This window comes from Petaurus breviceps, unplaced genomic scaffold (assembly GCF_028583685.1).
Source record: "Petaurus breviceps papuanus isolate PSGF00001 unplaced genomic scaffold, PetGlider_PUasm1.0 90035, whole genome shotgun sequence".
NCBI classification, from domain to species: domain Eukaryota; kingdom Metazoa; phylum Chordata; class Mammalia; order Diprotodontia; family Petauridae; genus Petaurus; species Petaurus breviceps.
This window is the reverse complement of record NW_027187165.1, coordinates 633,120-649,931: the sequence shown is the minus strand read 5'-3', so window position 1 is coordinate 649,931 and position 16,812 is coordinate 633,120. Positions and strand designations below refer to the sequence as shown.

Sequence of the window (16,812 nt, the reverse complement as noted above, 5' to 3'; positions counted from 1 at the left end):
AACTATTAATTATGGAGAGAGAGCTTTGGCAAAGGAATGAAAAAAAAATCTGGGTTATTCTTTATAGTTGTAAAAACAAGAAGTTATTTATTAGCAGCTCCAAGGAAAAATAGTCTATGCTGTGTCATTCACACTAAGAATTTTCTTTTATTATGAAAAAGCTTCCTCATATTGTGAGCTTTGGGGCTATAGTGTTGATCTGTGCAGACTCATTTTGTTTATATAGGCTGTCCATTGAAAAATTTCCAATCATATTTTCAGTAACTAAAGTAACAGTGCAATAGGGGTTCATGGTTTTATTGGAAATCTAGCTCCTGGGTACCAATGTCATATAGAGTGAGACTCCCTCCCCCCCCCCCCACTCCCCTCCAGCCTCCTCTTAATCTCAGGTTGGGATGGATTTTAATATTTTGACATCATATTGAAATGACCTTTTGTCTTTTACCTCTTTATCTCTGTCCTTTTATCTTCTTTCATGCTCTGCTATCCCTGGCACCCAGACTAGGTATATTGGAAAGAACTGTCCCAATTACTTGATTCTGGAGTCAGAGGACCTAGCTTAAATCATAACTTTTGCCATTTGCTACTTGTGTGATCACCTAAGAATGCTGGGCCTCAGTTTCCACATTTATTAAAGGATGAATTTGGAGTAGATTATCTCTAAGGTCCCTTCTGGCTCTAAATCTGTGATCTATGTGTGTGAAATTAATTTTATTTTAATTATATTATTAAAACAGATTAGAAATTGTTACCTCCTTTCTCACTTTCTATCCTATCCTTTTCATTCTATCCCAATTCATTCAGTAGCCCTGATGTAAAGAGGAGAGGATGGGGTGGGAAGGATGATAGAAGGGGGACATAGTGGACTACATGGGAATCCATCACTATCTGGTGAAACTGGGGAGGTATGAACTCAGGGAGAACAGAGTGGGAAATGTGAAGCCAGGTTTAAGTTCAGAAAAGGTGTGGAGGGAAAGGGACTTTTTATTATTTCCTCTCCCCCAACAGCCACCTCTTTTGCCAGGCGCTCCACATTCATTATAAGAGGATTTTGTTGCATTTACCTTCAATGCAATAATCTGTACCCTGTAGTTTTCCTGTTCACAGTGGTTTAATTCCTGTGGTTTTGATCAGAAGCATCACAGTTTCTTGAAAATCTTCCACGATTTTAAGTGACAATTCTACAAATGTTTAGTTTCTGGATCTAAGATTGAATTGCAACTGGTAGGAAAGGCTTGGAAAGTAAAAAATGTCTCTCTCCAAATCAGTGGTTCTTAAACAGAGATCTCTGATTGTTTTTCATTTTTTAAAAATATTTAACTATATTTCAATATTATTGGTTTGCCTTTTATCCTATGTATTTTATTTTATGCATTTATAAACATTGGAAAAAGGGGTTCCTAGGCTTTGCCCAGACTGCCAAAGGGGTTCAGAATACAAAGAGGTCAAGAACCTCAGCTTTATGAAAAGATAAATATCTGATTTTATGTTGATTCCAATTTATATGAAATATACTACATTTACTGTACTAATGTCCTGAGATTTAGGTAGACATAAGGCCAACATATATGAACACGAAAAATTTTATGGATGTTGGGAAGTGTGTATGAATTTGTAAACACACACACACTTAGGTGAACTACACATTGGTTCCTTAGTCTTTTCATGGAAAGATGTACCTATCCCTCACATTTCCTAAATTTTTTTATCTTGGATTTCACAGGCTAAAATGCTATCCCTCAGGCAAGAATTAACTTGATCTCTCCTGAGACACCAGCACTTGAGCCTGCTTTTAGTGACACTGCAGAAAGAAGCTAATTATAATTCCCCCCACCCAAATGTTCACTCTATGAGACTTCTATTGGGTTTAAGCTATATAGTTGGTTATTTATTGCTCCCCCCCATGAAAATCTACATTAATAATAATCTTCAGGTAGTTTATATGCAGGTTCATAACATGTCAGTGATCAATTTCAAGGCATGTAGTCCCTATGTAGACTGCAGGCAGGTTTATCATGAGTACCCTGTGTCAGTCTATGCTGATAGGCATAGGAGACAGATTGGAGAGTAAGAAGGCACTGGGAGGTAAATCAAAGACTTACTAGAATTCCTAAGATTGTAGCTTTTGTGAACAATGATGTAAGGTTATTGAAAAGTGCTTAGCTCTGTATGTGGTCACTGCAGATGACTGCTTAACAGATCTGCACGAACTCATTGGGGAAAGGGTTGCTACATACAGTGAATAAGCACATTTTCTGCACTAACCAAGAGTGTCAAAGCTCAGCCTGTTGGTAGATGGGTGCAGCATTATAAAGGGAGCAACTCTATTGCTCTCCTTATGGTTTAGAACATGGAAAGTTTGAAATTTGAGCCATTTTTGCCTCACATTGAAGTGAGTATTAATATGGAATCACATGCAAAAACCTCAAGTCAATACAAACTCACATCATAAAAGACTTCCTTATCATTTTGACCAGGCAACTTCAGCATTAAGATGAAGAGAAATTCCTACCAGAGACATATCAGTAAATGAAAGGACCCTAAACCCCCACCTCTCAAGCTGGTGCTGGATACAGGTACAGTGAGTAAGCAAATTACAGGATGATAGCAGAGGGAAATGACATTACAAACTCACTCAATTTGAAGAGCAATCTCTGAAATGCCATAGGATCCAATGTCTAGGCTGAAAGGGATCTTAAAAGTCACCTACTCCAAACCTCTCATTTTGCAAATTAGTAAACAGGTAGTAAGTGGCAGAGTCTGGGTTCAAGCTCAGGTCCTGTGACTCCAAATCCAACGTGTGTCCTACCACACCAAGATGCTTTCAAACCTTTGTATATCTCCGTATTGGATCTAGTTCTCTTTCTCCTGTTTAATTTTTTTCCAGCTTTAAAATCAGAGTTTTTGGATCACAAGTGAGCTGAGACAGAGCAGATGGAAACTCTGAGGTTTAAGGGCAAGCTATTTTTAGAAAGGGATACAAATGCATCCATGCTAGGCTTATTTCTCCTGTGGTAGTAGTATAGTTAACAGTAATAGCAACTGACATGTGTAAAGTGCTTGAAGGTTTGCAAAATATCTCTCATTTAATCTTCACCATAATGGTAAGAGACGGGGGACCGTAGCTCCATTTTACAGGTGATATACCTGAAGTGGTGAGAGATTAAGTGACTTGCCCAACTTTATACAGTAAATAAATATCAGAGGCAGGATTTGAATGCAGGTTCAAATCTTGAAAATAGAAATAAATGACATATATAGTCCAGTTTTTGAGGATGCCATGCCTAATCCAGTCCTTTCCCTTAGGAGTATCAACAACCTAGGCTCTGGTTCCAACTGGTGGATATCAAAGATTTAGGCCCTAGGGTCTTTCTGATGCTGAGTCTGGCACTCTGTCCATTACACTCTGATGCCGACTGGTCTTGCAAAACATACCCACTGGGTATAGAGTATATTAGGGACAAAAAGGGTTGTGCCATCTAATGTGATATCTTCTGCGTTTTATCAGTGGTTAAGTATGTACGATTCCTTTATTTAGCCCTGTAATTTTAAGAACAATAAAAATAATGATACCTAGCATTTATATAGTGCTTTAAATTTGCAAAGTGCTTTATAAATGTTATCTCATTTAATAGTAAAAATAGTTAACATTTTATACAAGACTTACTATGTGCCAACTACTGTAGCAAATGCTTTGCTATGATTAACACATTGGATCTTCACAACAATCCTGGGAGGCAGGTGCTATTGTTATCCCTATTTTACAGAGGAGGAAACTGAGGCAAATATGGGTTAAGTGATTTGCTCAGGGTTCCACAGCTAGTAAGTGTCCAGGATTGGATTGGAACCTAGGTCTTCCTGATTCTAGGTTCATTGCTCTGTCCTTGCGGTAATTCAGTATAAGCAAGTAATCCCAGGCAATGAACTTTTCACTGATAATGCCTTCAGTGAGTTCATTTCTTGGATTACATGCACAGTGAGAATTTTGAAAAAGCTACTTTGACAAGTGAACAGAATCTATCCTTCAGGAGGGATTTATTACAGCATGACATCATCTCTGGTTCCCATATTATTTGGAGCCTCAGAGAGAAGGATCATCATCTTGGAATATATACTATATTGATTCCTCCTCAGTCAGTCTCTGGAGATAGAAAGTGGGAGGATCTGATGCAGTTGATTTCGGAGTCAGTAAGGGGAGGGGATCTCTGTTCTCTGCTCTAACTGCAGCCCTGTCTCCTGGTGCCTTTCAGGCATATGCAGAGCTTGTGTTACTTGGGAAATTTATGATGTGGGAGAGCAGTGCACGAACATTCCCTTCTCACTGTGCTCCTTTTTCTGATCTCTAGCACTCAGCCAAGATGATCAGCAAGGGCCTTTGTCTGTTAAGTCTTTGTTCCCTGGCTCGCTCAATGACTAAGATCTCCTATGTTGTCTCAAACTGAAGAATTGGGGATCCTCGGGAAGGTTGTAGCAACTGAGGTGTAGAGAAGGGCTTACACCAGGGATTTAGGCAGCTTAGTGGGCTAATGGATAGAATGGTGGACCCACAGTCAAGAAGACCTGAATTCACATCTTGTCTCAAATACTTACTAGCTGTGTGACTCTAGGTAAGTCACTTAACATCTTTCGTCCTCAGTTTCCTCATCTGTAAAATGGGAAGAATAATAGTACTTACCTTCCAGAGTTGTAATGAGGATTTTATGAGATAACAAACAAGATAAAAAAATAATAAAACTTAAAGCACAATATAAATACTAGCTATTATGATCATTTATTCCAGTGACAAAGATGTGCTATTTCTGGGCACCTTTGGTTTGGAATTAGAGTCTCTCAGTGAATAAGCAAAACTTTGGGAGTGAGTTTGAAAGTGGTATTATTAACTCTTTTTAGGCCTAAAGAGGAATCTTCAGTGCACTGAAGGCATAATTTATTCAACATAAATCTACAAATATGGTAGCAAGGCTATCTCACTGGATGTTAATTTCTCCAACTGTAAAATGAATAGGTTAGTCTAGATTGTCTCAATGGTTCCCTTCAGCCCTAAAATTATATAATTCTATTATACAAAAAATTTAAGGGATTGTGGTAGGAGAGGACCTCCCAGAAAGGGACTGTTCCCCAAATGCTGCAGTCTGATTTTGTAAAAATTATAAACTGTAGTCAAATGGATCTGGGACTGGGGATGGGTTTGTTGCCTTAAATTTCTGTGGTTTTTTTTTTGCTTCCTCATGATTTAGAGAGAATGAGGTCCCCTCATTTTGCCACTTGCTCCTTAGCTGTACCCTGGAGAAAAGGCATATTTTCTCTCATTTGCCAATGTAAGAATTTCTTCCAGTAATCCTTTTAGAACTTCCCAGGCAATATAGAATAACATCATAGCCCTGACCTATTCCTAACTTTGCTTTCATGTTCATATACTGACTGGGGAGGAAAAATCTGTTTCCTACAGTTTGCAAGTCATTGGCCTCCTCTTTCCTCAGAGAAAGGCATAAGTTATTAAAGGGACATCTGGTTTCACTCAGCATGTTCTGCAGGGAGACATCCTGGTACATTAGGAATTGTCTATTGGTATGTAGACTTCTTGACAGAGTAACCAAGTTAGGTTTCTGCTTTGTTTGGCCATCATTTTGTTTAGTCACTGATATAGCTCTATGCACATGAGCAATGTATGATTCGTATTATCACTTCTAGCGTTATCACTAAAATTGGTAGGAATTTGCCCATGTCTGTGAAACTGACTTTTAGATTAGTTGCCTACCCCCACCTCCAATCTTCAGGCATCCTCTGATGAAAATGGGAATCATATATGGTATAAACTCACATTTGTATAACATATACATCTGTATGTGTTTAAGTACATATATATATACATAGTGTATATATCCATGAATATATATCCATGTACACTCATATAGTGTATATATCTATAATCATGATATAAAATGTAAAAAGACAAGGTCCTTCTTTACTGGAGTTTTAAACTGATCAGAACTGTAAATTTTATCTTTAAGGATTTGAACCTGTGGGAGAAAAAAAAGAACAAAACTCACTGACATTGAAAGGTGAAAAGAACTTTTGTTTCTCTGGGCCAGAAGCAGCATTTTTTGGCTCTGCAGGGTCAGGGCTCTAGGCTCTGGGGAAGGGGAATGGTGAGTGAGAGGGTAACTGCTGTGCTGGCAGGCTGTGCATCTCACATTAAGCAGACCTAGCAGTTTCCAATGAGCTGCAGCTCATTAGATATATTTTAAAGTCATATTTGCCTGTTAATTTAATTTTAGTTTCCTGAGTGTTAGAGATACAAATGGCTGTCTGTAGGGGGATGAATTCCACACAGAATTATCATATTTATTATCACCTTATTTCAATCAACCAAAAGACCAATCTGTGTTAGCACTCTAAGTGTTATGAATAGGGTGGGTTTCAGGCATTTTTTGGTAGACACTTTATATCAATTATCATAAGATATTACTTTATGAAATCTACAGTAGAAGTCCCCTGGCTCCCACAATTATCAGTAGAGTTCCATTAGAAAGGATATAGAGATACTGTATACAGTTTACTCTTTCAGAAGGGCTTTATTTATTGCTTTAACCCACATGATGAGGCTATTGTGTATTATTCAATGTGAATCTGTGGATTTATGAATGAGCCAATATGATGGCGATTGATTCATACTTCTCTCTTTCCAATGGTGAAAAGTCTTAATTATCTGAGGGAGAGATCACAGAGGAAAAAGAATGTTTGGGGTTTTTGATTGTTTTTGTTTATATCATATTTTTATGAGAGAAACCACAACTGAGGTCACACATCTCCCCATATTTTAAGTGAATGTCCTAGAATTTTTCATTATTAGTGACCTGTTCATCTGAAGAAGTGCAGATTCCTAGACCAGGAGACCATATTTTATTTTGTTTTATAAAAAATTAAACTCAATTCAGGAGTTAGCTGTACAAGACCAGAAGAACTAAATTGTTCTTCTAACATAATGGTTACCAACCATTTTAACTATGATGACTTCTTTTAAAAGTAAAATAATTAATAGTATTCATTGAGTAAATGAACAGTGGTAAAAATATGCTATATATTCAGTTTATTATAAAATTCTCCTATTAGTCCTCATAGGAGCCATATGTGTTTGAAAAATAGTAACATATATGAATGTGAGGCATTTTCCCCCTAACCTTACAGAATAATTTATGAGTTGGACCTATTGAAATAACTTTTCAATCCACTAGAGGCACAGTGAGCACAGATTGGGACAATGGTCTAACTGTTTAGTTGAAAGCCTATCTAGAACTCTTATACTAGGAAGAATATTGCCTGTTGACAAATAACTTTGGATTTTGATTTCAAAGTTCTAGTTATAGACTCTGAGAGTTGGAAGGTCATAGTTCATCTAGTACAACCTATGCCTGAAATATGACCCTCTGAAGACTTCCAGTGATTAGTCAATTGATTTTATTGTTTTATATGTCCATTTCTAAGTTTTCCTTTAAATTGAACAAAAAAAAAAACCCCTACCTCTTTGTAATTTCCACTCATTGTTTCTAGTTTTGTCTCCTGAGTCCAAGAAAAATAAATCTAGTTCTTCTTCAGGCTAAATATTCTCGTTTTTTTCAGATTATCTCTACATGACATGGTTTTGAATCCCCTTACTATTCAAATTTCTCTCTGATAGTCAGCCCAGCTTGTAAATGTTTTTCCTAAAACATGGCACTCAGAAATGGATATACATTTTGACTTACCATTGAAAGCTGGTCTAGATTTGGGTGAAATCCAAGTTTTTAATGTTTTTTTTTCTTTTTGAATTTCTCTAATAGATTAAAATTAAATAAATTGGTAGGTAAATCAGTTTTTTTTTTCTTTTTAAGAACTCATTACCTACCAGATAGACTTGCGCTTCTCCAGACTAGTTCAGGTTACTGCTGCAAGCTCCTTCCTCACCATGTTCCTAGGAAGTAAATGAAGGGCTGGGGAACAGCATGTGGCTGATAAAATTTTGGGGGAATGTATCTAAAAAGTCACCATAAAATATGGGTCATTGAGTAAACACAGTTTGGGGATAGGCTGAGCCTTCAAGCAGTTTGGTGTAAACAGTTCCGATGAAATCGAGCTCTTCAGCAAAATGGGGTCAATGTCTCCAACCCAAGAAACAAGTTACAGCAATTTTCATCACAAATGTGGTACCCAATCTTGGAGAAATTGGCAGCATTTACTTAGCAGATGCCAGAATCTTTTTGGAAGGAAGGCTCCCACAGCTGACAAGCTAACACAAGCGCTGCTGATGGGGAGGAGGGAGATGAGGATGATAATGATTAATAAGAGATATTTTGGTCACACTTTCAGATTTTTAAAATGCTTTACAAACATTTTATCCTTTGCTCCCAGTGAGATCACTGATGGAAAATGTAAGGTTCTTTATTTGTTCTTCATAGTCCTCAAATCATAAGCCACATGGGAATTTTAATTGTCATATTTCAAAAATGCACATGGTAAATACAAGACCATTTGCAGATTGTAATGTTTCCAGAATCAGTTGGCTGAGAGGACAGATGACATTGGAGAACCTTGGGTGGGAAGAGCCCAGCCTTGAGTTGGCAACCTTGGCTGAATTTCTGATGTACTTCTGGGTTTTCTGTTTTCTATGTAGAGATTAGAATCATTATATATCCTCCCTGGGAAACTGTACATATAAATGTTGATAAAATATTTGGAGTTTCTTGAATGTAAGGAACTCTAGGAAAATGAAGTATTTTTTTTTATTAATGTCATCCTCCGCATGATAGCTTTGTGCTTACCAATTATGATAAGCTATAGGAAAGGGAGGTGCCAAACTTCAAGGTCAGTGACAGCTACATCTCAATATGACACATTTATCTTTTTGCCCATGGCTTTGTGGTGATCCTCTTATTCTGGTTTGTCTCTGTCCCAGTAGAAGTGTGGTGATAAAAGTCTGAGTTTGACTCTCAGTGTTTTCTGAGCTGAAAATTTCAGCCTGTGATTCTCAAGATAAATCCCTTATGTAACCAAATTGTACTCTTACCTCTTCCACTTAGGATTTCATGTTTATGGAGATGAGAAAAATAAGTCTTTTCATACATTGCCCAGCACAAACCCCTTATTAATAAGAGGGGCTTTCCCTAGAGCTAAGCTACTTTCTATTATATCTTAGCCACCTTTGGAAGTTGTGTTTCCTCTCTTTGTGAGATGAAATAGCAATTTAGTGAGTAGTAGCTTAGTGAGAGAGAGAATAGGACTGAGCAAATATTCTTTGATGGGAAGGATTATCAAGCAAAGCAAGGGAAAGCTCTCCAGTGGGCCATTAATGGTTTATGTTTCACTCTTATTGATACCACTTTTTAATCTGCAGCTGAGGTTGTACCAGATGCTGATGTTATGACTGAGCACATCTATGTGAAACCTGCTACAGTCTGTAAGGCCAATGGTGGATTGCAGTGCTCGGCAGTCCAGCCAGGCTGCAGCACACTTGCTACCACTGCCTCATTGTACCTTGTGGAGGGCTGGAGAGGATCTCTTGTCACAGGGGAGAGGGAGGGCATTTTCACAGGTGACCATACTGTTTTATAATGATGAATGCTTCTGTTCATTCTCAGGGGGAGATTCTTATGCATCGATTGCCCTCACAGCTTTACCTGGCATTTGACCCTTGATTACTAAAGGACCAGCTTAACTTTCTGCTGAAGGTGTTCTTTAGACAATGGTTTAGTTTTATAGAAGCAAACAAAATCATTTGCCAGATAACCTCCAAGAGCTTTTCTACATAAGATGCTAGGAAGTATTCTGTAAAGTATTACTACATTATTGCTTAGCTAGGTATGTGTGATTTTTGCCAAAATTACAGAAATGTTCCTCTTCTATTTTTGCAGCCAAAACAACCCAACCCTGACTGGCGTTACTCTGCCTCCCTGAGAGCAGGAATGCACAGGTATGTACTTTCCCTCCCTCATTTAATTGAAATCTACTCTAACTCTTTTCTGCCCAATCAAAAAATGTCTCTGCAGGGCCTGGGCTACCTCATTTGCCTTGCTAGAGAAATGCAAATATCTTATTCCCTTCCCATATTGAAACATTAAGGTAAGGACTGGGTTCTTGCCAAGAGATGGCTCATGAGAAAGCACCTTGTAGGATCTCAAAGTGTACTCCCTTTCTCTTAGAAGAATTCCTTTGAGTGGATAACTCATAAATATAGATTATGAGCAAGCTTTTAAAAGTTATGCCTTGGCCTTCTGATCCTTAGGATCTGTGTGTTCCAATGGCTAATGAACCTAAGACAAATCTGTAGTAGATTGCCTACTGTAGAAATAAGTCAAGATTTACAGTATCTCTTGGGGATGTGGAGAGAGAAGAACTTCATAGTCTCTGCTCCTGAAGAGTAGTATTTACTAGCCCCACCCCCCCTTCTCAACTCTGATTTCCACTTTTTATTTTTGTTCTTTCATACTCCTAAATTACAATTGCTCTTAATGCTCTTAGATCTAGTAACATTATATGGTGAATATAATGATGTTATTCACCCTTTATCTCCATCACACAATGGACCATTTTTTGTTTTGGGGAAGGAAACTTCTCCCTCTTTTTTTTTTTTTTTTTGCTTTTTGGAGGAAGGAAAGCAGGGCAGTTGGGGATAAGTGACTTGCCCAAGGTCACATGGCTAGTAAGTGTCTGAGGCCAGATTTGAATACAGGTTCTCCTGACTTCAGGACCGGTACTCTATTCACTGCACCACCTAGCTGTCCCCACAAAATGGACCATTTTTGGCAGATAATTTAATTACTGACCTCCTTATCCCTACAGATTCCTGCAGCCATTGTTATTGATCAATAGGAACAAATAAATAAAATAGATACTTCCATATATTTGCCATCTCTCCAGAAGTGCTCAATAGAAGGCAGGAATACTTTGGGACTGAGTTGGGTCAAGAGCTTTTTGGAGTGACTGGAGCCCCAAATCCATCTGGATCAGACATGATCTTAGAAAAGAGCACCTCTTTAGGACCTAAATTAAATGTAATTTTGTTCTTCCTACTTTGTCTTCTTGGCAGTAGTTAATTACTATCATTCTCAGAACAGATCTGCTATCAGTGCAATGGGAACAAGTTAAAAATTCATTGACTTGAAAGTGCTTTGGAAGCCAGATGGGAGAAAGCAGAAGGCTAAGAAATCAATCATCATATCACCTTTAAAGGAGTCCTTTGTTCTCCAGGGTCTGTAAAAGTCCATAAAAACACACACTTGACAACATATCTTGCTAAAATGTCCCCTCACTGAGTTTTTCATTGACCAAGATGAATTTTTCTTTGAAGTAAAAATGAATATTAATCATTCTATATAGTGTATGATATTATCAAATTAATGCAAACTTATGTTAAAAATTAAATATTTTGGGGGCTGAAATTAGCTCAGTCTGTTGTAAGCCTCATCTGTTGGTCAAAAGCAATATGGAATTTGTGCTTTTATTCTGATCACAGAGCCAGTTAGGATCAGACTTCAGTCAAGGGCGTAGGTGGATGAGGACAGCGTCAGACAGAAAGCTGGAAAGCATTCTGAGCCTGAGATGAAAAGATGGCTAGAAACTCTCTGGTAGACTCCAGACCACTAGGGAGCAGAGGTCTTAGTGTAGGAATGTAGGAAAGATGCACAGCCTCCCATGGAATATTCCCTTTTCTATTGCATAGGAAGCAAGGAGACCCATAGCTTTGGCTGGAGGGACCAAGAATACAAGAGAAATAATGAGTCCAGAATTTATGCAAGAATACTGAAACCCCAATCCCTTTGTTTTCTTCTCTTAAGCCATAAAGCTAAATGTAACCTGAATTGCATTTTAGGGTATATTATAGAGTGAAAAGGAAGTTGAAGGAAGACTATCTTAAGAATTCCCACTGATTCTTTATGGAATAGTGTGTTGAATGTGCTTTGGAGTTATCATCTCTAAATGGGGTTATTTTCAAATGGGTACCTACCCTCTTGAACCTTCCATCTTGAAAAAATTGTATGGGTCCCTTCCTGGGAAGTTAACCTGGAATAGAGGTAATGATGTTCTGAGGTGCGGAATGAGACATGCATTTTCATACATAGCCAATGTGTTGATTTATTTTAATTAAAATTTTATAAGGGAAGGTTTCTGTTTGGGGGTGGAGGAGGCATTCAGGGGTAGTGCAAACACACAAAAAAGAGAAAAACATCAATGAAATGTTTTAAGAATTCACAGAAGAGAGCTGGAGGAAATGCCAAAGGGGGCACAGGTATTCAGGGTACTTTTGTTAATACTATGTTAAATTTAAGATACAATTAGAAAACTGTACATAACATAAGTTAACAGTTTTATATAAAATCTTCTTTTCTGTCTTCTTACATATCAAAATGCTTCAAAGTTTGTTAAGTATATAATAAAAAAGGATTTTACACTAAAAAGTTGTCCTTGACCAAACCTGGCCTTAGCGTAATTTCTTAGGATGACTTAGCACAGGACAAGTTTAGAGTTACCATCCTCTAACTAGACATAGGGTTACCACAGCATGTGCCACTGTTGACCTCTGGTTATTATTGAAGGCTAGTGATATTTGGAGCAAGGAAGAGATGCTGATCTTATGGGATAGAAAAGGGAAAAGTGGGGATTCTTTCTAAGTGGTTATAGTGGTGAGAATTGGGAAGGAATCTTGACTTAAGATTTTATAAATTCCTATTTGACTTCTTCAGCCACTTAACCCTAAGTGTATAATACACTTGAATTCAGAGATCTCAGAAAGGTTTTCTTTGTAATTTGTTAGCTTCAAAGAAAAAAGAGGTGCCCCTTATATCTCTGCCACCATTTGACTTCTGACTGGGGGAAGGAAACACTTTTGACCAAGGTTCTTCCTGTCCTTTGGTTTATTCCTTTTCTCTTGTTTTCTGTTCTTTTGGGTTAGGAATTAGAGGGACTGGTACTGGGCTGCCACAAGTGTAGCAAAATCAGATCCATAGTTTGGAGGAAGAGTCTAGGTGGCATAGGCATATGTCAGATCTAACAGAAGAAAATCAGATGGTCCAGGTGGGAGCTGATTTGGTGACAGAATTAGAACAATTACACAGGGACCTGGAAATAGTTATGTTAACAGACACAATATTTGTTGTAGAATCCTAAGTGGGGGGAGCCAGTTGAGAGAAGCCTGGAGCTATTAGGAAGAAGTTTTCCTTGACTAAATCAGAATTAAGACATTATAGTGGCATTAACACTCTGATGTCTTTCCTTTTCCTTTTTATCTATTTTTTTAAAGACTGAGTCACCTAGTTCACTCAGACTGGAAGCGCTAGGGTTCATGAGGTGGTTCTCACTCTGATAAGCATGGGAGCTCTGACCTGCTCTGTTTCTGAGCTAGGTCAGTTCACCTCTCCTTAACCGACCTGGTATCTCACCACCCCACTCACCTGGGACTTGCCATGGTAATAATGAACTTAGTGTGGACGCTGCATCAGTATAACCCACTGCAGCTGAGAATCCTGAGCTCAATACTCAACACCAGTAGCTAGGATTATAGGTGTGCACCACTGTGGCCAGCTCTCGTGTTTTCTTTTGACAAGATAAATGTGCCACATAGCATTAATGAAAATACAAACTTCTGTAAAAGTAGTGTTTTCATTAGATGAATAATAGCTCTGGCTATTGTTGTAAAAAAAAAAAAAGCAGATAAACCCACCTTAATTCTGCATCCCATGCAGAATAGTTGCATGACAGTTGCTTTAGCCTGACCATGAGGAGAACCTATTAGCTGCAATGCTGCCCCAATGCTTTGGGAAGACTTCTAAATGCAAAGGAGGATCTTGAAGGTAATTATGTAAACACTTGAGTGTGTGTATGTGTTTCCTCAGCTCCGTGCACCTGGAGGAAGCCGGCATCCTTCGGGCAGGGCCAGGAGGGCCTGATCAACAGTGGCCAACAGTGTCCAGCGCAACACCTGGTGAGCTGCTGGGGTCTCTCCTTTCTTCCTTGGGCTCTGGGGAGTTTAGAGATGATCATCTCTTTCAACAAGAAGGAACTGTGACTATAGATCTTTTGCTCTGTGGCAAGGATTCTTTTTTTTTTTTTGGAGGGGGGAGGCAAGGCAATCAGGGTTAAGTGACTTGCCCAAGGTCACACATCTAGTAAGTGTCTGAGGTTGGATTTGAATTCAGGTCCTCCTGACTCCAGGGCCAGTGCTGTATTCACTGTGCCACCCAGCTGCCGCTCATGGCAAGGATTCTTAACCTGGAGTCCATGAGTTTATGTAAAAGTATTTTTTTAGAATTGTATTTCAAGGGGTGGCCAGGTAGCACAGCAAGTAAGAGCACCGGCTCCAGTGTTGAGAAGACCTGGAGATCGAATCCCGGGCTCGGACACTCAGCACCACACCCAGAAATAACTGGCCGTGTAACCTTGAGCAAGTTACTTAACCCCGAGTTAAAAAAAAAAAAAAAGAATTGTATTTCAAAACAATCAGTTGCTTTGCAATCTGGTGTATTTTATTTCATGCATTTAAAAACATACTGAGAAGGGGTTCATAGACTTCACCAGCCTACCAAAGGAGTCCATGATACAAAAAAGGCTAAGGACCCCTGCTCTGTGGAGACATTCTGGTCTTATTGCGGAGGTCTAGTTTTCTTAGTCTCACACTGGTCTTCTTTCAGGACCAGCTCCGTGGTCCTGAGCTGTTACGTGTAATGATCTAGCATGTTATCCTACATACTTAGGGTTCAAGCTACTGTGGGATTTGAAATTCAAGGAATGAGTTGCAATGATGTGTCCACATACTCTAACTTTGAGCAATGACATCACTGTGTTTTTAGGGTAATTAGAGGTACAAACTGGGGCCACTGAACTGAGAAAAGTTAATTAGGCCTTATCAGGGACAGGCTCTTCGACCTTGGTTCCATTAGCTCGATCTCCAACCTCCTGTGCTAATCAGCCACAGATATTCAGTGATTTATAGTCCCAGGGATGGCAGCACTGAGGGTGGTCCAAGGGGGAATGATGAAGCCAAAGCTCTAAGAGTAGCATAAAACAGTCACCCTGCTATGCCACAATTCCTTTCTACCCTGAAAATGATTTTTAAGAAAAGATTTCCATGAGAATCCTGGAAACAAATAGTTTTGCTATTTCAAATACAAAGAATTGGGGGAAATGAAAGGTTCAAACATTAAAAATTATCAAGATGATGTAAGTGTGCATGTGAATTGCTCTTTCCAAAAATAATCAAGTACCTTTCAAATTGCTATCAGACTATGAAAGTGAGAGACATAGCCAAGTCACCATCTTCTCTGGCAGCTTTGAAGCTTTTGTTGATTATAATTGCATTGCTCTGCATTCCCCATTTATGAATACTGTACAATTCAACTAAAAGTCATATTTGAAAAATAAAAAAGTGCAATCCAGGGCAGTTCATTATAGTAATAATACTGCCAGATGGCTAGAGAAAAAATGAAAAGTTATTCATTGACAAATCAGCTAACACAAACCTTCATGTTGGAGTAGATAAGCCAAATGAAAGAAATATTTGACTTCCAAAAGCTGGAGGTGGGGTGGGGAGGAGAGCAGTGGTAGACCTAGACAGAGAGAAAAATGGTAACTATCTCTTTAAAATTCTAAATTAGGGAAGCAGAATGAAACCTTACTTTACTACTCAGGATTTCAAAGTGACAAATTCATCTCACGTCAAGATTTCCCTCGGTTGTTCTTGTAGACATATTGCAGGTCAGCCTTCTAAATAAGGAACCAAATTGGAACCCTAACAAAGCCTTGCAGGATGACCTTTGAAAGGTCACTTTCCCTTTTTATTTCTCTTACAGTTGACCATGCAGGAATAATGCAGGCTAAGGACCCCTGCTCTGTGGAGACATCATTTCTTTCTGATCTTATTGCTGAGGCCTGGTTTCCTTAGTCTCACACCATTCTTCTTTCAGGACCAATTCTGTGGTTCTGAACTGTCATGCACTGTGATCTAGCATATTATCCTACATACTAGGTTCCAGCTTAGAGTTCATACAGCACAAGCTTAAGGCAGATTGATAAACATTCATATTTAAAATTGATTATGTAAACTATAGCCCAGACCATGAAGTCCTTGAGAGCAGGAGCCAGTTTTTTGCCTTTCTTTGTACCCCCACCACTTAGTAGAGTGCCTGGAACATAGAAGGTGATTAGCAAAAGGATTCTCACTCGCTCAGAATTAAAGTTCTGGATATACATGGACTGGCTTCAATTTGGGGTGAGGCCTTTTAAGTGTACTCACTCTCTTTGACTCAAGACTACATCCAGGGTTTTCCCTGAGAACAGCAGAATCTGGCCCAGGTCTGATTCTCCACAACAAAGTAAAAGGGGCCTTAGTTCCCATGCAATACCTCAGGTAAGCAAAATAGAAATTACTACACAGGCTTTATTCAATCTGACAAAATTCAAAAGACTAATACTTGAGCTCTCAAATAGTCAAGTTCACTCTTCTTCCCTCTGCAGTGAGCCTTCACCTTTTCAAGGGCCTGTATTACCAAGGTGATATTCATAGCACCTATGACAGCTACAAATATGCCAGCATAATTCTGAATTGCAAAATATAACAGACTCTCCACATGGAAGACAGAACCAAAACATTTATTCAAACACCAGAAAGTTGAATCCCAACACCAGAAAGCCAATTCCATCATAGCAACAAAGAAATCTATACACAATAACACTGCATGGGACACCATCATCCCTGGCTTTCCCCCTTCTAGAGCCTTCCCACAAACACTCACAGCTTGATACCTGCTTCCTCTCTCTCTCTCTCTCTCTCTCTCTCTCTCTCTC

The 16,812-nt window shown here is 38.8% G+C and overlaps 1 protein-coding gene across 4 annotated transcripts in view; it reads left to right on the top strand.

Moving 5' to 3' along the window:
- The window catches only part of LOC138176631 (protocadherin alpha-C2), a 140,963-nt gene that overhangs the window by 89,924 nt on the left and 34,227 nt on the right, over nucleotides 1–16,812 (top strand). For all 4 annotated transcript variants that reach the window (XM_069107415.1, XM_069107413.1, XM_069107414.1 and 1 more), the window contains exons 2-3: nucleotides 9,888–9,946; nucleotides 13,866–13,954. In XM_069107415.1, coding sequence (XP_068963516.1) covers nucleotides 9,888–9,946; nucleotides 13,866–13,954 — 148 coding nt within the window. The remainder of the gene's footprint in view (nucleotides 1–9,887; nucleotides 9,947–13,865; nucleotides 13,955–16,812) is intronic.